The sequence below is a fragment of the Furipterus horrens genome, unplaced genomic scaffold, assembly GCF_987537825.1.
Source record: "Furipterus horrens unplaced genomic scaffold, mFurHor1.1.pri manual_scaffold_3, whole genome shotgun sequence".
NCBI classification, from domain to species: Eukaryota; Metazoa; Chordata; class Mammalia; order Chiroptera; family Furipteridae; genus Furipterus; species Furipterus horrens.
The window spans coordinates 193,634,247-193,660,803 of record NW_028327173.1 but is presented as its reverse complement, the minus strand read 5'-3'; the positions used below and the strand labels follow the sequence as shown (position 1 = coordinate 193,660,803).

General features: G+C 41.3%; 1 protein-coding gene across 4 annotated transcripts in view; it reads right to left on the bottom strand.

Annotated features, from left to right (window-relative positions):
* Positions 1–26,557, bottom strand: part of NRXN3 (neurexin 3) — a 1,415,138-nt gene that overhangs the window by 983,670 nt on the left and 404,911 nt on the right. For all 4 annotated transcript variants that reach the window (XM_090271249.1, XM_090271250.1, XM_090271251.1 and 1 more), the window contains 2 exons: positions 15,328–15,766; positions 10,056–10,439 (listed from right to left, as the gene is read on the bottom strand). In XM_090271249.1, coding sequence (XP_090127375.1) covers positions 10,056–10,439; positions 15,328–15,766 — 823 coding nt within the window. The remainder of the gene's footprint in view (positions 1–10,055; positions 10,440–15,327; positions 15,767–26,557) is intronic.

Genomic DNA, 26,557 nt, shown 5'->3' with positions numbered 1-26,557 from the left:
AAGGAAAGAAAAAAAGAGAAATGTGTACATGTTTTTTCCCTTCATATTTCTTCTCTCTAAATCAATCGACGACATTTAAATAAAATTTGCCAGCAAAAACAAATTACCAAAGATTGACCAAATGCTTTTGCTATAGTGCCATGATTCTACTGCTTATTAGATATATATTTTTACAAAATATATACAGATACTACTTGTATATATTTCTTGGAAAAATCTAACGAGAGGGGAACCAAAATGAGAACTAAGAGCATTATAGTCTTAGGGCAGTTCATTTGCTATGTGGAGGCCTCTGTTTCCTCATCTAAAATTGGGTAGGAGGTGGTTGTGCTGGATGATATCTGAGCCTCTGATAATATAATTTTACAAGCCTTTATTATCTGTTTCCTTTGGGTTAATCCAGTTTTAGTTTTTGAATTTGGACCTTCTACGCATGATGGTCACATGTCTGCTGTTTCTTCCCCTTAGTAATCCCAGATTGAATTGAAACAGAACCCATGATAAAATAGAGTAGAAAAACACCTCAGAGACTGGAGGAAACTGTATGCAAGCGCTCTGTGCACACACAGGTATACAATCCTCAGTATTGGGTATCATTGTTATAAATTCCTAATGAGAGACCAGAATAAAGAGAAAATAAAAATATGACTTTCCTATCTCTAAAAAAAGGATCTTTTGACTTAATCTCATAAATGACCACATTTACAAAGGAAAGAGAAACTACATTTTTTTTTTCCCATCCAAATACAGGGTGAGGCAAAAGGAGGTTTACAGTTGTAGGTACATAAAACACACAGCTTATTCTTTTATTATTTATTAATTATTGTATTATTTGCCATACAAACCACTGTAAACCTACTTTTGGCTCATTGCTTATGTATATGCAAGTCTTGGTTGAGATAATCACAGGCCATTTCAACAGAAATCTTCAAAATCTGGGATTATATCAGAGTCATGTCTTGATTCCAAATACAAACCATTTAAAGTTTGGACAGAAGCATGCTTTGAGTATGTCCCCTTCTGCTGCAACCTTCCTTCCTATATCATACATTTAAACACCGGAATCCTACTAAGTCACTTCTACAACACCAGGAAAAAATGGAATAAAAACACTAGCCAGAGAACTTTTTCATTCTTGAAAGGTTGAATTCTAGATTCAGAATAGGGCATGTTGGCTTCTTATCTATCTGAGCACAAGGTACACTTTACCTCTATAACAGAGGGATCCAACAAACCCATTGACCAGCCATTGTGGGCACACTGTTGGCACAGAGAGAGGGTAAGTCACTTGTGTTCAGACTGGAACCAGCATGTACTGGTGTCTTCTAGCTCTATTTCCTTGTTACCTCACTCCTCCCCACTCTTCTCAAGAATTTCCAACTGATTCAAGATGGCTGAGTAGTAGACAAAAAGTAACAATAGGGTTCAATGGGCAAACTCTATTCTAATCCAGTCTTGGCCCTTCTTTAGCTGGGTACAGTTGGCTGGGAAATTCTATCAACATTATCCCTTAAATCTATTGGATGTGTCCCCAAAATGTGACCTCCATTCTCTCTACCTCACTTAGGGTTCTTAGTTCTCATTCCTAAACTAACACAAATGCAAACTGAACTAATACATGCTGGTCTGTTGGCCTACTGCCCCCCACATGCCACCTGTCCTCTAGCAGAATGATCTGACCTGTTGTCCCACTGAAAAAAATGGCATGCCTCCTATAGGAGCAAACACAGTGCTTCACAGCTGATTATTACCCTCCTCCAGCCACACCTAAAACCTTCCCTCAAATTCCTTCTTCTCAGTCCCCAAGACTTGGATCCCAACTACCAGGAAAACTTATTGTTTATGGAAGTTACCTCTGCACCTCTGCTTCTTCTACCTGGAATACCTTTACCTACCTGGTCTACCTGCAAGATTCCTGCAACTCCACCAAGTCCCAGCTCTAGTGTCCCCCAATCTGTGGCACTGTCCACAATATTTCTCCCTGCATTTGTGTCCCACTTTTCGCAATTATCAAAATTTACTGACCTGTTTATGAGAAGCGTCACAATCAATGCTTTGTCTTCCCAACAGCTCTATTCAGCCCCTGGCGCACAGTACTCAACAGGTGCTTTGGAATGAATGAATTAGACCCTTACTTTTTCCATCTAGAAAGTGAGGATAATAATATGCAGCCTGCAGAGTGAATGTAAGGGTTAAATGGCCCAATGTATATTTAAAATTTAACATAGAGCATACACATACTTTCTCTCAATAAATAGATCTCTTAACTTTCCTTTCCTCTTAATCCATGCTGGAGCAAGTAAAAATTTATCTATCTGTGAAAAGACACATAAAGCCAGAGATGTTACAAAAGGCTATGATTGTCCCCTTGTGTTGCGTTTGGAAGTACTTGTTTCTCATAATTTAGCAGCATCTCAATTTATTGCGTCCATAATGGGCAGATGTCTGCTGGCGGTTAAACAGCTTTTAGCAAAGGCAGTAATAGAGGTACAGAGTGATGATAGAAATGGCTGCTGTGTCCCCACACTTGACAGAACCACAGCCAACAGCAGGTGTGGCTCAGTTCTAAGCAGTTGTCACATGCTGCCCCAAAGTGCTGAGCCCCCTTTACAAGGCTGAACACAGGCCAAACTAGAGATATTCTGAAGATCTACAAAGCTCCCAGCCTGTCCTTCTGAAAGCCCTGGAGCTTTAAGACTCCAGAATATAAGAATCTTCTTTGGAGTGGCAGGAGCAGCTGTAGTCAGGGATATCACAGACCCTGATAGTGAAATGACACTTAGGAAGTGTTCATGGACTAAGGAACAACTTCCTGGGATCATACAATTCTTGACCTGAAAAAAGAAACACTTGGAAAACAGGAAGAGCGAACATAAGAGTCTAAATCTGAGTACTGCTATGGTCCTGACCAGAGATACATCTGTATGACTTAAGCATCAACCAATTAGGAGAAAAAATGGAACACATTGGTTAATGTTGATGACCTGTGTATTTCTCGGAAAGCCCCTTTCTCCAGTACATGTCATTACCCACCTAAAAGGGGTAAACAGTGGAGCAAAAAGGAGACAGCCTTTTAATATTCTTAAGAAATCCAAGGTTATATTCACTAATCCATCCATTAAAATGTATGTAGCACGGGCCTGAAGTATTCCCAGTACATCAAGGCATTCATTTTCTTAGATGAATGAATCAGAGAGCCGATGATTTTAACGCAATGCTGACATAACTAAACCCAGTCTCCTAACCCAGAGAGCTCTGCGGACTGCAAGGAACAATGACTCTCATTCCTGTCCTGCCCTTCACTCACCTTTACCCCTCATCTCGGGATAAGGGAAGACATTGCCAAGCGGATGACATTTGAGGATCACAGAGTTTAAAACTGAAAGGGCCCTGAGAGTACATGAAACCCAATTGCCTCATTTTATTTTTGTATAACAGAGATGCCAGAGGATCCAAGTAAGAATCTCAAGGTCACATATCTAAATAAAGGGTCTGGATGTCCCTAGAGTATGGAGCAGATCTTCAGTGGCACTGGAACCAGTGAAAGCAACCAAGATTATTATATTTGACCTTGGAGCCTAGGGTTTCTTCTGTTCCCACATCACTGAGACAATATGAGCAGACCCCAGTGAATCTAGAACCAGTTATAAAGTGATAGATCATGTTGGACATATTTCATTTTCTAATTCTTATCTTTTTCTTTCATATAAATATTCCCTGAATCATTGTCCTTGGTAGATTGCATAACAATCTGTACATTACTTCTCCATCTCCTCCACTAGACTGTGAGTCCATTGAAGAACTGAAACCGTATCTTCTACAAATTTGTCTCCTCACAACTTAGCTCACCAAGCCAGGCAGAGAGAAGGGCTAGATACCTATTTATGGGATTGTTATGTGAATGCTGAAGTTAATTCCAAAGAAATATCAGAGCTTCATTTTCTATAATTTTCATGTCCTATAATTTAGGGGACCAAAAGCTACTGAAACTCAAGCTACTTAAGGTAGAAACGTGTTGAGTATGAACACATTTTAATAATACTTTAGCACTCTAAGGAAGGCACGAGATGAACTTGGCCTTTTCACAATCATATGACACACTATCCTGTGGTCCAAAGAAGAGCTCCCTGTAGGTTAACCTAGGATGATGGTGGTGGAAAGGGAGAGAAGTGGACAGATGCAGGATGGGTTTAGAGGAAGCACTGACAGGAACTTGCTGAGACAGACTGAATGAGATGGGAGAAAAATCAAGGAAAATTCCGAGGACAATGGTGATGCCATTAACTGAGACAGGGAATATTAAAAGTTAAAAAAAGTCAAAAGCAGGGAGGAGGAACTCAGATTTCTTTTTTTCAATGTTGTGGTTAAGATGCTTATCAGATATCCAAATGCATATGTCAAATGGACAACTGGATAAAGATATCTGGGATTCCAGAGAGACAGTTTCAGGAAAGAGATACTGACTTGGGAGTCACTGACATATAGATGACCTTTGGCATCATGAAAATGGATGAGGGCACCATGGGACATGTACAGACCAAGGAGAGACTCTGGATGAGGACTGGGGCCTTCAACACTTAGTAACCATATAGTGTGTCTATAGCACAGTGCTAGAGACTTCATGGAAACAGATATTTAATGCACTGTTTTTCCCTCAATGACCTTACAATATAACCTCTTTCACACATACAAGAAGGAAAACTGTTCAATGTAATGGAAAGTGCAATGGATTAGGAGTCAGAAATCATGAATTTTAACCATTGCATAGTTATTCCAAGTTAAAGTCATGTTAACTTCTTAGGGCTTCCAATTCCTTACTTACAGATACAAGGATTAGATACAGATAACTTGAATGGTATTTTCTGAGATCATGATTTCTATGTGGCATCAAAATGACATATTCTACCTCACCCAAAGGTGCTGTCTCCCCCTTCCCAGGCAGAATGTGTAGCTGCTCTGGGACACACCACAGCCATCAGAGGGGCTGGCTGTAAGAGAAGTCCCTGAGCTGGAGGGGGGAGAAGCTGCTGCCTGCACTCTACCTGCTGGAATAAGAGTCATCTGAGACAACTCAAGGCATCTTTCATTCTTGGTTTTCTGTTGGTGATTATGACAGAGGAACGGAGTCCTGGGAACCAGTGAGAAGAGCAGATTTACCTTTCCCATCACATTTTCTTAGTCCTATAAATTTAATATTCTCAAAGACATTGAATTTCCATGATCTCAGGAAATATTTTATTTTATCAGACAGAAGTAGTTCCACATGACTGCATGGGGCAGGGTACCCCAACCTCACCCATGAAAGCACGAAAGAGCATGCTTTGTGTGCACATATAGATACATATGTGTTGATGATCCTTCACATCTATTCTAGGTGACTGCCCACCTGGACAGAGCTGACTGGAAAACCAAACTGCACCAATCCAGTTCCCCTTCTGTAAAATGTGAACTCCTAATGAAAAAATCCAGAATCTAGAGGTCAGAAGAGATGAATTATTTTAAGTGCAGTGCCCTGGGGTGACCAGAGTTGTTCTGCTTCCCTATATAAGAGGTAATTAGTGAGATCTTCATTTGCTGGATGCCTCTCTGTGTAATCAGGCAGCAAATCCTCTTCATTGACTCTGTTAGCCATTATTGATTCTATAACTTGTAACCAAGAAAACTTAACCTAGTATTAGTGTTCCCATTTTACAGATAATAAAACTTAGACTTAGAGAAATTAAAAGAGAAAGTTGTTGTAAGTCATCTAGCTAGTAAGTGACAGAACCAACACAGGACTCAAGCTCTGACTCTAAAATTCATGTCACTGACCACTAGGCAATCTTGACTCTTAGTGTTGCATTGTAGGTTATTTTCTTGTCACAGAGATGGACTCATGCTGAATCCTATGTTCTTTCTTGCTAAATAAATGATGGTATACATTCAGAAAAAGCCATCCAGAGAAGAGGGTAGAATCTGCAGTGGCCTCAAATTGAAGCTCAGTGCTCCACAAATAAATCAAATCCATAGCCTTGTCTATTGACACTTGGTTGCCACCAAGGGAACTAAACAGTTTGGCTAGATTGGCAAGAAGAAGATGCCTATGCCGTCCCAGGTTAATTCATCTTATCTTCTTAAGACAGACAAGCTAGAATGCTTCCTCTGTACAACAGGACTCCACGGGATGGCAGCTGGTCTTCCAGCAAATGAAAGCATTTCAACTATACGGACTGGCGTTCAGCAGCTATAACAGGCCTTTGCTTTTTAGGTCATGGAGGCATCTCTCACTTCATTATGAATAACAAACTAAAATAGCTACAGCTGACCAACCAAGATGGGTAGCTATATCTATAACTTCTTAGAATAGAATCAGATCATGCTAAAAAATCTAAGCACCACATCAAGTCAATTGTCATATGTCAAGATTTAGTGTTAGGGTACAAGCAAGAGCCATACATTTTTACTCCAAGAGAAAAATACTCATACAAATGAATCTTGCTCTAGCATACTCATATATTTCCTAGGAGGTGCTTGCTTTATTCCCTTGTCTTGGGCTGACAACGTCGATCTTGAAGTTATCTCTTAGACTGAACTGCTTACTCACTTTGCTTGAGTTTTTGGACTATTTTGATCTAATATCTGACCTGAGCTATTCCCAATTATGTTTTTTCTCTAAATATGTTTTCAGCATCCCTCTTATGTTTTCTCTATTTTACAGAAACAAGTGTTTCTTTCTAACACTAGTGTTCCTGTTGTGGGGCCTACAATGCCAAGGAAGTGACCCGCTATGAAGACCATGTATAGGACACAGTTTGGGCTAGATGGGACATACCACCTTAGGAACTGTCCTAGACTTACCACATTTAGCACAGATGATGAATTCTAGGCTTAGGTTTAATGCTTCCAGAATAAAAGTAAAGAGAGAATGGTAAACTGAGTGACCAGGTTGCTGGTGTTATGGTGGATGGAGCAGTACTCCTTGACCCAAAGGGGATCATGTTCTTGTATAAATAATCTTAACAAACCCTTTCCTTCACCACTCTTCAGAAGTGCCTATAGTGAATACTGAGGGTGACAGGAAGAAGTCATAATTTTGTTAGAAATAGGAGACAAGAAAAAAAAATCCTAGGGCCCACTTTTCTGACCATCACTCCCCCATACAGACATGGCCTCACCCACCTGTATACCTTTCTGCTCCCTCCAACGGAACACCCACCACATGTTAGCACATTTCCCATATCGGCTTTTTTTGTTTGTTTGTTTGCCCGGAAGGATTATATGCCCCTTGATCAAAATCAGGTGCTGTCAGTTTATTTACAACGCCTAAATCTAATATAATGCCTGGAACTTATGAGGGCTTCATGCCTACTGTATGTATAAAAAATGAATAAGAGACACTCAAAAAGCATCTCCCCTGAGGAATCAGTTTCAAGAAAGAAAAGTAATGTCATTCAGAAGCTCTATTTTCTTTGCTAGCAGAGTAGAGTCCTATCATTTGTACACTCCACTGATTCATTCTGAGCATGGTGTCAGGAACAATACAGGGCCAAAAAACAATTAGTGGGGGAACAAAACATTTAGTTGAACCGTCTGGAATTTGAGCGATGTACAGACCAAATGTCTTAAATTTGCTAGGCTCCTTCTCATCTGGCCAGAATAGATGACTCTTGGCTGCACTGCACCAAGAATAATTGTCCCTCATATATCCCCAATCAACTGCCTTTTAATGACTAGTCAAAAGTGACAATGTAAAAAGTGCAGTGACTTTCACCATCCTTGGCAAATCTTGGACCAAATCCCACTGATCTGTCCTTGGAACAGGTGAACTCAGAGACACCTTGCACCAATGCCTACAGTCGCTGCTGCCTTTCTTCAGAAACCACAAGGCCCTTGAGTTTGGAGGAGACCCAAGAGGAGGAAGTGAGGTGTCTAAAGAACCTTCAGTTCTTACACTACCTTCATAGACTGTAGAAGACCTGCAATACCCTGGCATACACCAAAACTGTCTCATAAATCTAAGAGGTTGAATGACCTTTCAATCTCCCCAAACCAGCACCAGGGGAGTCTACCCTACAAAGAGATTTAGAAAAAGTCCAGGAGCTTGACAGACAGACCAGCCCCTAAACAGCCCACTTCTGTATATAATTGTTGCCTCTTCATCTTAGCTCTTGTTCTGGTTGTTCCTGCTTTGAAAATTCAGTGAATTTGAATTAAAATTCCATAAGCTCCAAGAAGGCTCTTTCTCCCTCACATCAAGGTCATGAACCCTATTTTTGGTCTGACTGCAAGAAAGAGCTGCAGTTTTCTTGAAGCACAGCTTAAATAGTAATACAGTTGATCTCACAAAAACAACTCTTTGAGAACATTGTTGACTGTTCATCCAGTTCCTGCTCCAGTATATCTCCTTATCACCAGACTTATAATGTTGGACAATTCTGGCCACTGATAGTCTTCAGGGATGAGACTCTTCAGGTTCCTCCTCAATAAAGTTTCCTCCTTTCTGACTTTCTGTGCCCTTCGAGTCTGGTTCACCAACAGCATCATTGCCATTGCCTTCCATCATTTTATTACTGTTTTAAATTGATGTTTCAACTCCTCAGCTAAACAGATAATAAGCTTCTTGAGGGCAGGGACTACCAGTAACAGACACAGGATCCTCAAAGCCCTAGAGCTACACTCTTGGCAAACACTTGACAACTGTGTAAATTATCCTTTCATATAAAATAGAGGCTGACTACCCCATGGATAGCCAGCTTGATTCTGTGTGCTTGGCCTACAAAATAAATTGTGATATTACCTGAATACAGCTTATAGACTAGAATCTTCTTGTTTTGATGTTGTCTCTGGCTTGCCTTTTTCTCTGCTCTTCACCCAAACTAAATTCAGGGCAAATGTAGATGCTAAAATGGTGGATGGAAAGGACTTCTCCCAGTGTCCTGGCCTGTTCTAATCCATCCGCCCTCATGGTTTGCTCCCCACCTCTTCAGCCACCTCCCCTAACCTTTCCCTCAACATCATTCCACACTTCAGAACATTCTTGACTTTGTTCTGTTCCTCAGCTGTGCCATGGTCTCTTACCTCTGTCCCTTGGCATGTCGTTCCTGTCTATGACACACACCTTCCTTCCCCCTCTTTGGCAAGCTCATGTCTCAAGTCTCAACTTGCAGATTTCTTCCTTGTAGAAGCCTTCTATGAATCCCTATAGTATGTCAGGTCCCCTAGTAAAGGTCTCCCAAACTTCTCTCTACTTTCCCTTTAATGATGCTGAATGACAATAATTATGATTGCAACAATCACTAACATTAATTAACTGCTTACCCTACTCTAGAACCTGTTGACGCACTTCATCATTACCAATATCCTATGAAGGAGGTACCTGATTATTCCCATTTTACAAATGAGGAAATCAAGTCTCAAAGGTATTATCTTGATAAGGGTCACATCACTTCACCAGGGCCATATTTCTCACCCAGTCTTGCCCCAGAGTTCATGTGCTTAACCAATACATCACACTGTCTCATAAAACTCACCATGTTTAAAATTATTCATTTAATGGCTAAATAGTCAACCAGGAATCAAGCTCCATGAGAACAGGGTTGGGTCCATCTTGTTCAACAGTCTATTTCTAAAGCTTAATCCCAAAGCCAGCGTGCAGAGAACACCAAAAAGCATGAGTTAATAAATAAATAAATAAATAAATAAATAAATAAATAAATAAATAAATAAAGCGGCCAGCTAGTAAGCCCATCCAGAATCACAAAGATAAATATTCACGCTCTCTAAATAAAAGATATCAGATACTTAATCAAAAAGAATATCATGATCATGGTAATATTTAGTCTAAACTTTCTCTTCCTGCAACCCAACCCCAGTCAAATAAATCCAAGTAGCCAGAACTAGAAAGGGTGCCACCTGGAAAGCAGTGAACCCAAGAAAACTCCTCTAGAAGAAAGAAAGCACAGGCAGCTCCAAAGGTAGCACCTGTGGCAGCAAAGAAAGTACACGTCTATCCAAGGACACACCTGTAGCGGCCACACCCATGAGACCCAGCATGCCACCCATGCCGGCGCACTCACCCCTTTCACAGGTTCTTCCCCAGTAGCCGGTGCCCGTGCAGTCGCAGATGAAGCGGTTCCAGCCGTCCTTGCACACAGCGTTGTTCTTGCAGGGGTAGCTGTCACACTGCTTAGCGCTCATCCGTGAACAGGAGGACTTGACAGCCGCCGCGTTCTGCATCTCTGCCAGCTGCCGGATGTTCTTGCTGCGCCCATCGATGAACAGGTCACGGATGCAGCCCACGTAGCCGTAGTTCAGCATGGCGGTCCAGAGCTCGGTGGGGAGGATGAGGCCGGCACGGTTCTCCGGCAGCCCGCCCAGGTACATGTCCCCCTCCAGGTCCAGGATCTCGCTCTCCCCACTGGCAGTGAAAGGCGTGCGCCTGCTGTTCACTGATATGGTACCTGGAACGGGAGGATAGAAAGGAAGTGAGTAATGGCTCCTTGGCATTGCAGGTGAGGCTGCCAGGAGGTGAACCGAGGGAAAGGAGACCAGCAGGTGAGTTCTGAGACTGTTGTTGTATGACCAGGAGAGAACAGTACAAGCAAGGGAATGAAATCCTGCAAGGTGGTGGAAAGGACAGTGTAGGTAATGGGGTTCCAATTTCTGCCAGGTAAGACAGTCTGGCATGCAGGAGGAGCCAGGACCATCCCAACAGCCTAGTGCCTATAGGATGATGTCTTTTTTCTACCTGAATGGAAGTCCTCGCTGAGAAGTCACATACCATCCAGGTGACAGCAGCACAGTTTCTGCCTATGTTTAAATCCCAGCTCTACCATGTTACTAGCTGTAAGCTTGAAGAAGTGTCTCCATCTTCCTGGGCTTTAACTTGTTCATCTATAAAAGGGGGAAATGATTGTCCCCACCTCTCAGGTTGGTGTGATGTTTAAATGAGCTCATATAGATTAAGTTCTTTTTCCTCTGTGCCTGGGACAGAGTAAGCACTCTGTCCTTGTTTCACTGGCTCGTCCGCCCCAAAAGGATGGAACCCTCCATGCACGAGTCCCTTCTACACTGGCATTAGCTACCAGGCCTGCCAGTGAATATTTTGGACAGTGTCTTTGCTAAGTTTTAATTGGAAAATGTTTATTCATTTAACAAAGATGTGTTGAACACTTCTGTCTCTAGTATAGTTCTATGCATAGAGACAAACTTGACAGTCATGGCCTTGCTCTCATGGAGCTAATGTTCCAGAGCAGAGGGTCAGAAAGTAAACAAATCACTCAATAAACAAGAGAAATTAGTTAATGGCAGGTGCTAGGAAGAGAGTAAATGGGTGCTGTGGTAGCAGCCCAAGGGTTCGGTAAAGTGAAGCCCTCTCTAAGTATATGCCAAGTGAGCTAAAACCAGGATGTTGAGAAGGATCCCCCAGTCTAAGGGGAAGATCATGCCTGGCAGAATGAAGAGCACATACAAAGGCCCTGGGGTAGGCAGGGGTGTGGATAGAGTGGAGAAGGCAAGAGCAAATGAGCGGGAGATGAGGTCAAAGAGAGAGACTGGGCATGTGGGGTTACAGAAGATGTGACCCTAGGTAGCCTGACCTGGGAACTTGGGAACAGGGGTTCTAGTCCTCAATGGTAAAAATGACTCTAGGCCAGTCTCTGCGGCACTTTACAGCTCAATTTCCTAAAGTGTAAAATCAAGGTGTTAAACACCATGCCATAAATTTGAAAAATTGTTTAGTATTCTTAAAGTGTTCATTGGTACCAAGTTAACTGCCACCCATCAGCCAGCCTTCACTTCAGTCAGAATCCCAATTCCCTCAGCCGTGGAAGGGATAGCCTGAGGACTGAGGAAAAAAACCCTCTAAATTACAAAATCAGCACAGGGTAGAGGAGTAGAAAGCGTACAGGGCCTCTGGGAGGAGTAAACCAACAGTTTGCTTCCCCTACTCTCCCTTAGTTTTCTCCTGGAGAAATATGCTTTGCTTTTGGGTTTTTAATCTTTTAAAAATCTACATAACAATAATATAATATTCTCCAATTCCACCCATGCTGTTGCAAAAGATAGGAGTTCCTTCTTTTTTCTGCTGTGTAGTACTCCATTGTGTAAATGTACCACAGTTTTTTTATCCACTCATCAACTGTTGGGCACTTAGGCTGTTTCCAGCACTTGGCTATAGTAAATAGCACTGCTATGAACACAGGGGTGCACAGGTGCTTCTGAATTGGTGATTCAGGATCCTTAGTGAAATAAGCCAGTTGGTGAAAGACAAATACCATATGATCTCATCTATAACAGGAACCTAATGAACAAAATAAACTAACAAACAAAATAGAACCACAGGCATGGAAACATGGAACAGACTGAAAGTGACCAGAGAGGAAGGGGAAGAGAGATAATGGTGGAAAGATGGGGAAGGGACTTCAAACATGTAGGAATGACCCAGGAAGGTGGACAACAGTGTGGGAATTGACTGCAGGAGCAGGGGGATGGGATGGGCAGAGGAGGACAAAGGGGGAAAAATTGGGACAACTGTAATAGAAAGACAATAAAAAAAGACTTAATTAAAAACAAAACAAAACAAAAAAAACCTATGTAGCAATAATGCCCTGGCCACCATTTTAAATACTTTCTGTGCTTTTTGGACTTGATCCTTCAAACAGTTTTGTGAGATAGGTGTTACTATCTCACAAATGAGGAAGTTGAGGTTTGTGTCTCTTTCTTCTCTCTTGCACAATTATTTTCTCTGCCTTCCACAAATCTACAGAGCTACTCTGATCACCAACTAGCAGGGAGGAACATCTATCACCAAATAAGACAAGTGCCAGGACAAATTTAAATGCTGGAGCCTTCAAGACACCCTGAGGAAATCTATCCTTTGAGTGTGTGGCTACAGCTGGTCTAAAGGCACTTACCAAGTTTTAAAGAATCTGTTGCCCAACTGAGAAGTGATCATAAAAGTTTTCCTTTTTCTTTCTTTTTTTATGTTTTAGTTTGTTTATTTTTCAATTACAGCAGATATTCAATATATTATATCAGTTTTAGGTATACATCATAGTGATTAGACATTTATTTAATTTATGATGTGATTCCCCTTGGTAAGTCTAGTACCCACCTAACACCATATGTAGTTATTACAATATCATTGATTATATACCTTATGCTGTACTTTACATCCCTGTGCTATTTTGTGACTATCAGTTTGTACTTCATAATCTCTTAGTTATTTACAATAGTCAAAATATGGAAGCAACTTAAGTGCCCATCAATAAACAAGTGGATAGAGAAGGTGTGATACATATATACAATGGAATACTACTCAGCCATAAAAAAGAATGAAATCTTACCATTTGTAACAACATGGATTGACCTAGAGGGTATTATGCTAAGTGAAATAAAAGTTTTTCTAGACCACGTCTCAGTCATGTTAATGAGCATGGAAGGAGGCACCACACTTAGATACATTAATGTGTTTAACCTATACAGTTTAGTATAGGTTTATAACTAAAAACAATATACTAGAAAATATCTTCATAAAGAAGTGAAGTTTAAAAGGTCATATTAAACTTCTTTGTTGCCCTGCTTTCACAGGAAAGTTATTTGTCTACTCAGTAAATTTTTATAGGATTTGATCAAATTTATAGGTATTTCAAGTACTGGTCAATGCTCTAGCTCCCAGGTATGAAATTCAAGGCTTCTGAAATCCAAACCAATTCGATGAAGATGGGTCCACTGGTGGTTCTAACAAAACAAAATAACTGCTCTACTTGAAAGAGCAGTTAATGTTAAGAATAAACAGAAGTAGACGTATGGCAATTTTACACATTCTAGCCTACCTGTGACATAGATAGGTAACCTTTAAGCTCTGTCAGGGTCTAGGTTAGTCAGTCATGAAACCCATCAACCATGACCCAACTCCAGAGACCCAAAATGCATGGTCTTAAACACCAACAGGAGTATTTCCTTTATAATTCTGGGACAGCTTTCTGGCTCTGCCCTGCTGATATTTTAAGAATAAACTTACAGAAAATTTCAGACTCCAGAGAAATTAATTCTGGGGTATTTTTCTGTTAAAAAAAAAAAAAGCACAAAGTGTTCATTCCTGCTCAAAAATCACATCTAATTTGATGCCTCTTGATTTTAGTCAATCAATAAAACATCCTACTGGGCAATAAACCATCTAGAGCTGCAATCCGCCACCCATCTGCCTTCTGCCCAGAAACCATCTAGCTCCTCCTAAGGGCTGCATTGCTCGTTGCCATCAGCCTTCTAGCTCAGATATTATGCAGCAAAGTCATTTCCCCCAAGCTTAGCCATTCCTGGCTGTATACTTTTAGAGTGAACCTATTGCTTTTTATTGTTAGCCCAATGCATCTAGAAAGAAAATGTCCAAATGACATGTCCAGAGTGAATCCTTAAAAACTACAGCAAATATAGCTAAGACCCTTCTTGAATATAATGCCACCTAAATAGAGAATCAGGAAATGAGTGTGAAATTCAAGTGCTCTAATTAGCACTCTGGGTGAAATGCCCTTTCTAATGGTAAGGAAAGTGACCTTCATTGCCACATGGTCGTAGAAAGCTAGGCAGACTGTTCGGGCATTGAAAAATCTCCAGACTCTCTGTGAGGTTTTTACTCCCTCCCTCCCTCTGTTACTGTTCCAGAGTGGCTATGTACTGCCTGAGGCTAGCTTGTTTGATCTGCGGCTGCAGAAACAAACAAAGCCATTTAAACCAAATGTAAAAGGTTATGAAGAGGAAGGGAGTTAGTGAGGTCTGAGCAAAGAGTGAACTATAGGCTTTCACACCAAAGGAAGCTCTAAATTGAACAGGACTCAAGGAAAAATCAATTTGCCTTTTCTTTTCTTGTCATAATTTTTCCCTGAAACATGACTCTTGCCAATTATTGAAGGGCACATTGTTACATAAACCCTTACACAGAGAAGCTTATTCTACAGAGTTATCACATCTTGTAGCGTCTGTGATGTCACCATTGGTTTCCATGGTGATGCAAAAAAGGAGAAGAAGAAAAGTTGGAGGAGGGGACCATCACACCAGGGATAAGGCAGTTACTTTGACAGCTGTGAAAATGCTACTTGAAACCCCCCCCTTAGCTCCAGGTCTTGGAGCTAGCACTAAGACAACTGCAATGAGTGACAGGAGAGAGGAAAATGTGAGCCATCAAGAAGGCAGGTGTCTTGTTCCAAAACATAACCATTACAACAACCATTACAGAAAATAGCTAGAGTCAACAAGCATGCAAATGCAAAAATTACAATAAAAATATAAAGCTAAGAAACAAACTGAGAAGCTTTCCTCCAGTCTCAGTGACACCCCATCTCTTCCTACCTGATCTGCCATCTCGCTGAATGTCCACATGGTACCATTCCCCATCGTTGGCTTTCTTCTGAGTGGCTTTTACTTTGATGGTCCCAGAGCCCATGTCAAGCAACAGGTACAGGTTGCCATCCAGGAGTTCCACAGCAAAGAAGTCCACCTTGGTGTTCTTCTGGCTCCGAGCATCCTTCCTCTCTTGGGGCTTGCCATGAGTGAAAAGGATCAGGCCGTTGGGTTCAGTGGTGCGGAAGTCAAAGGAGATGGAACCCATGCGTTTGGTGTTCCACTTGGGCAAGCTTATATAAGCCTCTGGGGTCTCGAAGTTGATGGGATCCAGCGTGGCCACATTCTCACACTTGAATACAACTTCACCATAGATTTTCATCTTGGTATCCCCAATCCGGGCCAAGCGAGACAGCTCCAGACGGATGTCATTATTTTTATAAACAACCTGTCAAAAGCCAAACAAGTGCCATATGAATCAATCTTGCAAACAGTAACCACCCATCACTCACTGGGCACCCAGGAGAAAGGCCCAAGAAGAGGCTTCAGGGCACCAGAGTCTGAAACATGAGAAACGTGAGATGCAGCATTTGAAAAAGCATCTGAAGAGACCTCTAGGGTGCACACAAGTCCTGGATAAGCTCCTGCATTTCCATTTTCTTCCTTCTGTTTGTCTGCTTCTGGTCAATTTTCATATTGTCAGAAAGTTATACAATATAAGCTTGCAAACAGAAATCAAGACATACTAAGTTGCATAGCTACAAATATGCACATACAAAGCTATTTATTAAAGTGTCCTTAGTAAAAGACCAGAAACAACCTAAATGACTATCAATAATTGAGTCGCACCTCCTTATTATGGAATATTATGCAGTCCTTAGAAACAAGGCAATGTTTCCAATTTTGATGTGGATGCTCTTCAAGTAATATTTTTAAGTGAAATTGGCAAGGAACAGATCAGACCATGCATTATGCTATTGCACAAAGTGTGCATGCTGAGTGGGTATTATAGGTATATATGCTCATAATGCATATAACACTTTTGGAAGAAAACACAAGAAACTATAAAATTGTGACTGGGGAGTGGATTTGGCAGATTAATATTCACATGGGAAAAGAAGACTTACTTTTCACAATATCCTATTGTATTTGATTTTTTTTTAAACCATGTGGATGTATAGCTTAAAGAAAATGATTGTTAAGAGTTGGTAGGGAACAAGATCAGTGCTTCTTTTGCATATTGTGTGTGCTCTCTATATACATATCATAGAGAATGAAATACCTTATATACAAATATATTATGACTTTCTAAACTTGGTATCATCCACATAAAAGCAGGGATGAATCTTATTCCCCAAAATTAGAATTTCAAAAACGTTTTGCCATTACTAGGACTGAATTTTGATGCAGCGCCCTGGGATAGGTCCTGGACTTCTAACCACTAAGCAATGTCATATGCATACTATAAACAGAAAATAAAATTGGAAAGGAATGGGGTCAACATTAAAGCACTGATTATGCCAGCCACTCTGCTATGTCTTGTATACTATCTCATTCAAATTCTAAGCCAGGATCCAGATTTAGGTTCAAATCCCACATCCACTACTTACAAGCTATGTGATCTTGGCAGAGTTATTTAATTTACCTGAGTCTGTTTTCTCCTTTAAAAGTGGGAACATAGGAGTAAATAATTTTATAATGATGAAATAAGTTAATACATATAAGGAAGGCCCTTAGAAATGGCACATGGTAAAGTCATAAAAATCTCAGCTATTTTGGGCATAGTGGTTGTATTTGTTATTAACCTGATTTAATCCTTTCCAAAGATCAGAGAAGGTTGTACTATTATCTCTATTTTCAGAAAAATAACAAGACTTAAGTCTTAAAATAAGTCTTACAAACCAACTCAGTGATAAAAAGCTAACTGAATGAGTCATTCCAGTGCTTATCATTTTATACCTAACATCCAGCTACGGAACTGCTTCCCCGCTCTCCCCTATCATCAGGAGATGTCCAAGCAGAGTTATTAGCTTTTTAATATATAACTAATGATGAAGAATTAAATATGTCTTACCTACCATATGACCTTGACCATGGGCCTAACCATGGTCAATAACACTGAAAATAATTATATGAATATTTACTGAGTACCTACTACCACGCTAAGGATCTGAAGCCTACTATCCTATTAGATCCTGAAAACACCCATTTGAGATCTCCTCATCATTCCCCCATTTTACTGATGCAGAAGCAGACATGGAGAATAGTTAAGGAAACAGTCCACTATCACATAGCTGGTGAGTGGCACAGTAGGACTTGAACTCAGGGAGTTGGGCTCCAAAGTCCACGTGCTTTACCATTGTGAACACTAGAAACAAGGTCCCACTAGCAGCTCTCAGAAAGCTCATCTTTAACCTTATGCAGAAAGTCATCCATGTTCAGCTCCCCAATTCAAAAGCTGAATTTCCCATTTTGCTCTACTGGGCTGACCATGTGCAAAGGGGAAACACTGTGGGATCTTTAGAAGTCTCTTGAGTGAACCAGAAGAGAAAGTAAAAGTTTAATAATTGGCAGCTTCTCCTCTCTAACCACCAGTATTAAGCTCCAGCAAGAGAGATCTCTCTGTCATAACCAAACTTTGGCTATCTCTGCATTGGGTTAAAGCCTATGACAAGAGCTCCTTGTAAAGGTTAATTACTAATGCTTAACAATAGCTCATCCCAGTGGTACAGACTGAGGCTTGGCTCCATTGAATGATAAATGGCAGGAGAGCTGAGCTAACTCTACAAGAAAGGAATAAAACAGAAAAAGGCCTTTTAAAGGAAAAGAATTCAGAGCCCTATGAAGAGGAACTCTCCAGTAGGAAGGATACACAGCGGAGATGGGACTAGAAGGTAACTAGAATGCTGATTTCTGGAGAGACACACAGGAGACCCAGGGCCAGAAACTAGCCAGACAAAGGTAACCAGACTTCTCTCAAAAGCTCTTGGAAGATGAGCCCTTTATCTCCTCGTTGGCCATGACATTACGTGTGTGTGTGTGTGTGTGTGTGTGCAGTTTTCACATCTTTCTTACTGACAGTTGGGTAACCTCTGAGTCCTATTTTATTCATTTCTTCATCTTTCTGCCCTGCCCAGCGGAGGACCATGGTCATGGCAATGCAGAAATGTGCCAGTACCTTGGGTAAGACATGAAGGCACGAAACCTTGCTGGACCCTCTTAACAAGGCAAATTATCATCTGGTACAGTATTCTCAGGAAAATCAGACTTTCAATTAGATAAGTCCCCAGCTGATGACTGAACTCAAAAGAGATGTGGCATCAAGTGACAGAAAGTAGCCTTGGCTGCCAAGTTACCCCAACAAGAAGCAATTAAAGACAAAGTGAAAATGGCTCCCAATGGGGAAAGGTGTCACACAGCCTAAGAGACAGAGGCAATGTCACAAAGAGTGACAAGCTGGCCTTACTACTATGCCCATGGGCTTGTAAAGACTACTGTTTGGGCTCACATCTCATGCTTAGGAGGGCAGACTACAAAATAGCCAAGGCCAGAGTGTCAGAGTTAAGACAGGCTCTCAGAACAACTGTACTTACATGCTTCCATAATCCGCGATAGAGAGACAGACAGAACAACTCCAGGAGTAAGGCAAGCTATTGTAGCAAGAATGCTATAATAAAAATTGTTGCCATCTACTGAGTGCTTATTATGTGTCAGACACTTTAAAAACACTGTTGTATATCATCCACAAGAAGCAAGTGAAGAAGCTGGCATTAGCCCTATTTTACAAAAATGAGGCTCAGAGGTGATGAGTCTGCCCAGGACATAGGCCATTAAGGGTGTAACCAGGACTTGAACCTGGATCTTTCTGACTACACTGGGACAAGGCTGTGCTCCAGGGGTGGCAGCTTATAGACTCCGCTGTAGCCCTTACCTACCCAGAGAACAGCCACCCCTTTGTCAAACACAAAAACCACATGAAGCTCCATCCAATGACAAAGCTGTCTACCCTGTTGTCTAAATCATTTGCTCTGATTAGAAGACTCTTCTAATTTACATACTGTGTTCTTTACATTAAACTCTTCCATGATGCCTGAGGTATATAGCAGATCCACGAGAATTAATCTCAGCTCACAGAAGTATTTCTTTTCTCCCTCTTCCATCTTATCCCAGGCCACTCTGTTCTCAGCTTCCTGAGAACATGTTTCCATGTATTCAGTTGTAAATGCCACATCCCTATGCACGTCAATAAGGGAACTAGAAGAAATGGGGGGAGGGGGGAATGTGGGCCTGTGCCTGGCAGTGCCCAGACGGCTTCGTGGTGCTATTTCTCCTGTCGAGGAATAGGAGGTTTACCAGCTGGCCTTTCTGTTCTCTTGTTTTTAAAGCCTATTTAATTCTCTTTGGGTCTCTATATATAAAGGACAATTTCAATAAAAACCACTATATCAGCTTATATGACCATCATTTATAGGTCCACAACTTCATGACTGAGCACCATTGCCCTAATCCAGGGCAGTGAAGGATGTTTGAAGGTCAGGACATTGGGCAATATTGTCTCGAGTGACTAGGCTAGACAACACATGTGAAGCCAATGTCAGGGCGCCTTGAAGTGGAACAATGTCAACTACAAATCCCAATAAAGCCTTTCAAATTTATACCTATGTGTGGAGCAGTTTACATATAACAAGCAGAAAACAAAGATGTATTTATTTTTCACCGAAATTTAATCTTTTAAAAAAAATAATTTATTTACTTGTTTGTTTGTTTATTTATTTTATTTTTAGAGAAAGGGGAAAGGAGAAAGAGGGAGAGAGGGAGAGAAACATCATTGTGTGGTTGCCTCTCACTCACACCCCCAACTGGGGACCTGACGTGCAACCTAGTAATGTGCCCTGACTGGGAATCGAACCAGCGACACTTGGCTCACAGGCCGATGCTCAATCCACTGAGTCATAGCAGCCAGGGCTTCCAAACTTAATCTTATTGACAATAGATAATAATGAAGTGAGCTTTTTCTCTTCAGCTTCCAGGATGGTGCAGCTTCTAGATAAACTTCTGTGCTAATCTTATTATTGTGTAACACTCCTACTCAGGGTAAATAAGTAAAAGTCACTGTGAAAGAAACCTTGCTTCTAGGGTGGCCACAAAATCACACATCCTACCCCACTTCCCCTGTCTCCCTCCAGCAACTGATGACTCTGGACAGGTATGATTTCCCCTCTTATGAACTATCTGCTTCACTCATTTGTCAAACACTCTACTTTGTTATCTCTGAATAAGCACAAGTCTTGTATTTTCAAAATAGCTTAAACATCGTATCAGCAGAAACTATGCATTACACTTTTTAAAATCTGAAATAACGCCTAGCTGTGCCAGTCCTTAGTAAATAGTTATATCTTCATTAAATTAGATGTTGGACTCAAGTGGCATCATGGGGCAATGGTTAAGATCATGGTCTTTGCAGTCTCATTAACCAGGGTTTGAATCCTACTTTATCCTTGTGACCTGGGATAACATAGTTAACTGGCCTCAGCCTCAGGTTCTTCAGCTGCAGAATGCAGATAACAAGTCTCACTTCACAGGGTTCTATGGAATAAATGAGATAATAGTATATCACAAACAGAAGTACTTTACGCTGTTTCTGGGCCTTCATAAGCACTCAATAAATGGTAGTTATCACTATTAATTTTGTTATTTTCTGTGAAGAGCCAGAACTAAATCAACAGAGAGGTTAGTGTGGCATGGAGTCATTAGGAAGAAAAGATTCTCTCTGAGGATAAGTTCTAAGCCAACTGTCAGCTCAAGCGACAGTGGCCTTTATAATATACATAAATGCCTAATAGTCACCATTCCTTGTTCCATGTTCCTCTTTTTCTCTCCTCCCGCCTTCCCCTCCCCCCATACATCTGCACAGATTGAGGGTTCATTACCATTAACATCATTTTCTGTAACAGTGTACTACTGAATAAACTCCAGCAGTGAAGTCCAAGCACAAATGTGGCAACAGATGGTCCTTGTAGTTTCCAAAGTCAGAAGAACCGAATCTTTGGCATGGCCAGGACCACATCTGCATCTGTGGTCTTGCTAACATGGGTCAGTAAACTCGCTGCCTGCTGAGCTGCAGCTGACATCCAACCTGGGGCCTGAAGTCCCAACTGCTACATACCATGAGTACCACCATTTCCATGTTTATATTCTGTTAACAGTAGTCAGGATGTGCCAAAAATAAAAACCAAGTACCAGACATAGAAAATGGGAACTGAGTTTCAGACTTGCAATGCAGGAGCCCACCCCCACCCATGCAAAAAATGTCCAAGTTCCAGGGCTCCAAATAAATGTGAAAAAGACTCAATAAAGTTGAGTACAACATTGGCAGTTAAAATTTTAAGATGTGTGTGATCCAACACTCCCTGAGCCAAACATAATATATTTGCTCGCTTCGTTTCACTAGGAACTACCAGCTTATAATCTCTTATCTATGGTCCAATTTGTAAAAGAGTGCCCCCCCCAAAAAAAATAAAATAAAAAGGACATGAGGCAACCTGGGGTAACAGAAAAAATCCAGGCAAACATATTGAACCAGGGAAGTCCTGAGTCTCTTCCTCATTTTGAAGACTGCATCCAGTCATCCGGGCATGCAGGAATTCCAGAGGAGGAGAGGAAGGGAGGGAGTCAGGGGAGGGCTGTGCACCAGTCAGCTACTCTGCCCCCATGAGTCCAAGGGCCATTCTTGCCAGCCCAACAGCCTTGCTAATATCACAGGTCATTACTACTTGTACTCAAGACTTAGACAAACATTTGTTTGCCTGATGGATTTGTCATGAAGGGGAAATGATCAGATAGGTCTATGCTCAGTTACAGATGGTAAGAAGCTGAGAAAGATTCCCAACCCTTGGCACAATCATAGTGAAGGTTTCATTTTTATTCTCAAGAAGAAAGGTCTTCGAATTTTTATTCAGTTAAAAAGGCAGATCAGAAACAGGCTGCCATATGTTCGTGCGCTGCACAGAAAAAACTGTCCAGCCAGTCAAGTTTGTGAGGCAGCTGGGGTACTGGAGAGGCTCGGTCTAGCACGAGGCATGTCTGAGTGTGCAAGACTTCTCATCCTCACAGAGGCGACTGGGATTCTCCTAGTCCAGACCTTAGCGTAGACAAATCGGACTTGGCCTAGACAGACCCAGGGACATAAATAAGACATGAACTGGCATGTACGGGCCACCGTCCTCCAAGACAGGCCTTGTCAATGGATCATGAAAAATCTTTCTAGATGATCTAGAAGTTTGCCAGATGATCCTCCAGCCATGCCTGGATAGAAAACTCTCCCATCTCTTAGAGCTAGGCTGGCAATGGGTCTCCACTCTTCCTTCCTAGAAGATGGCATTTATTGTTAAGTGATGTCATTCTATTCCACTCTCTTTCCCATTAAACCCAGATGAAGCCTCTGAATTGTTCTCAAGGCAATGCTCTAAGAAGTTGTCACCAGTCACTGAGAGATGGAACTAGAGGTGGACCTATTCTCCACCCTTGTTATCCTCTACCACAAAAGCCAATTTAATGTAAACTGACTTGCTATCTTAGATTATTGGAAGCAAAAATCCATGTAAATATGTTAAATACCCTTTAGCTCTAGATCACAGAAAATACAAAGGAACATGAGGTATAACCTCTGCTACCAACATGCTTAGAAAATGTTCGATGCAAGGGTCTGTGATCATGAACTTTACTCAGATTGCATTTCTCTCCCCTCTGCTGTCTGGGAATGGCACTACTACTGTCCTCTAGGCTGTAAGTTTCATAAACACTGAGGCTGTGAGTTTCTGACATAGAAACCAATGTATTCTCAATGTATATTGAAGAGCCAGCTACATAGCAGAAGCTCAATAAATACACACTCTTCTTACATTTGCTTATGTATGAAACAGACCTACCCGGTGAACACCTACATTTCCTTCTGTCTTAATAATCTGGTGAGGGCACCCCCCTGCCTAGTGTGAAAATTACATGTCACAAAGCAGAGGGACTAAGATCAGATGAGTAGGTGGTACCTGATGATGAAAAGCTCTAAAAATACAGCCATTATACAATTTGGGAAAGAAGAAACCATTAGAGTAGAAAGCAAACGTTTAGCAGTTTGATTAGAAAGGTGACAAAATTTAAAAGGTGCCTTCCTGAATTGCTAGGACTCTTCTACTGCTATTTTTATTCCAAGGACTAGAACTGACTCTAATTGCCTCACTGTTTTCACGGGGGTTATCATGTCATTTCTTGCTTATCAGCCTTCAATGATTCTCTATCAATCAACTTCAGAATCAAATGCAAACTCTTCCTGATCTAGTCTCCATCTCATCATTGCCAGCCTTGCCAAAGTTCTGCATTCTTCCAATACACCATCCCCAGGATAAGCCTTACCTGAGTTATCTATCTGAATGACTATTGCTCATCTTTGGAGGAATAATTCACATGTCACCTCCTTTGAGAAGCCTTCATAAAAATACTTGCTCATTCCACTCCCACCCACAGCTGATTTCTTCCTCTCTGCTCCCATGGCTCCATGTTCTAACTGCTGTCACAGAAACGATCATGTTGTGCTATAATTGTCTGTCTCTCCCAGTAGACTGGGAGCTTCTCAAGTGAAGGAAAGAGTATCTTTCTTCTTTGTGTCTCTAAGTGCCCATCCCAGTGCATGACACAAAGTCAGTACATGTCTGTAAGAGGAAGAAGAGCAAGGAAGCTCACAAGAGCTACTTTCTGATGCTTCTAAGTCAATGAGGACTATAATACAGAAAGAAGCCTCTATATTCATTCTGCTTGACAATAAGTGACCAGATGAGAAACTAGGAAGCTAAAGTACCACAGACAGTTAAAAAGAACTGGATGAAATCATTGAATATTTAGTTGAGCTTTCCTTAGTATGCATGCTTAAGAAATATGTTTGTATTTTAAGGCTATCAATATGGGAAGTTCTGCAGACCACAGTGGCAGCTGTTATTAGTTTATGTGTCCTGGAAAAACACTTAACTAGAGGGGGGAAAAAAGCAAAAATTACAGCAAGATTTTCTAAGAGATTGGCTGACAAAACTAAGCACCAACAGCACCTCCAACTCTGGAGTACGCGAAGGAACTATTCTCCAGGCCTCTGTGACAATGTAGCTTGGACCACCACAGCAAACACATGGAGATTTTAAAACAGTACCTCAGAGCCTTTATCACCTGTACACAGAGTTGAAAAACAAGAATGAGTCCCCAGCAATGAAGCTCTGGTCACAGCTAGCAACTTCTGACTGCTACCAACTACACGAAAAGAAGATAGATTGCAACAGGAATGCCAAATAGGTTTTGGAGAAAGAGATCCTATGAAAGTCCCAAAGGTAGAAGGACAGGGGGAAATACTATAAAAAGATTCAATGAAACAGGATCTTCAAGAAGTCTAACATGGTTGAAAACAATAGTAGCGTATGAGGAAAGAAAGAAAGTGTTCTACGCAGCCCGGAAGACAGAGCAATGAGTTCGGAACCATGGATAGTGACAGATGACGTAAATTCCAAGAGGTGCTGAACAATGGGCAAATTCCTGGAGGACTCTCTGGGGCTAAGGAGGCAAGGTCACACAGAGGCTTTGCAGTCCATCCTCTTATAGGAAGCCCATTCATTTATACAAAGTACACGTGGACCAGAGGTGTATGGTTTCCCGGTGGCCAAGCAACTTGCAAAGAAGGACCTCTGCCTCAGAAGCAATTACAAACTATTTCTTGCCTAGCCTGCTAAGTAGTGCTGCCTCTTAGCCTAATAAAGTTCCTAATCAGATGGATGGCTTTTCAATGTGGTCCAAAGAGCCCCTCTGCACTCAGCAGAAGAGGTGGGGAAAGGGAGAAGAATATGCCAAGCTGGCAGGTACCTGATAACAGAGTCATTTCCAGTCTGGTGCAAATAAGAGTTGTTTCAAACAGAAAATAATATAGACGGAAATGCTGGGACTCAAATTGATGTTTTTATGAATGGGTTTCTGTACCTTTTTCTAACTTCAAAATAAAGAGTCATGCAACCAACGAGACTCCCTTGCAAGGTGATGGGACTTAGTCCCAACAAGCACACCTATGACTTTACATTACCTTTAGTAAATCTGCAGAGACCTTGATAACCACTAGATGTCTCTTATGCCATGCAAAACCAACCTGAAATGAATTTCACTACCAGTTACACAAATCACATTTAAAGATAGCTTTTCTAAGTCATGGATCTTAGGGGGTCAACTATAATCTCTGTTATGACTCACTTCTCCTTATTTATATCATGCCCATTTCTATAGTATTTTGATGACCTTTTATCAAATTATAGGCAGGGAATAGAAAAGTATTATGAATTAAAATTTTCATAGAGGTACAAATGATAAATAGGCAGAGAGAAAAACTGTAGAAAAGGAAGATAGTGGAGCTTAAGAGGCCCAAAATTCATTATCACCTTTAGGAAGCAAATAAGTTTCAATATAAATGGAGAAACCCACAAGCTCAGCTTAAATTCAGATTCTCCGTACACTGGAATTTTGGATTCTTCCATTTAATACAATGAGGTATGGCAAATAATCTTCATTTCACCCGCTAAGTTTGATCAATGAAGAGTGGCTGCCACATCAGGTGTGTACACTGAAGAAATATTGTGTTGTGACCCGTGGGTGTGAGAATAGAGAACAGTGGCTCCCCTGATATGCACTGCCAGAACCAGAGTGAACCCTCAGTTCTAAGCCTCCCAGACTTGGGATGCCCATGGGTGGTGGTGGTGGAGACTGTAGAAGCAGAAGTAGCAACAGCTACCTGTAATGGAGGGTTTTCTTGGGCCAGGCATTGTTTTCAGTATTTAACAGATAATTTTTTGACCCGCATGTGACACATATCCAAACAGGCGTGACACTATGATACTTCTGAGAGTAGCAGAGGGCACTATTACTAATTCACCTGGACAACAGATATATCCCAGGACTTTCCAAGGTCACCTAGGGCAGATGGCCATCCTATTTTATACTTACAAAAGCCTGACACATGAGAGGCAGCATAAAGCAGGGTGGGTCCATTTGCTGAAGTAAAACTATCTGGGTTCAAATCCTTGCTTTGCTACTTGTGACTTAACTTCTCTGTATCTCAGTTTCCTTATTTTTGAAGTGCAGTAATAACAGCACTTACCTCCCAGGGCTGTTGTGGAGATGAGAAGATTAAGTATATGCAAAGTGCTTAGAAGAGCTCCTGCCG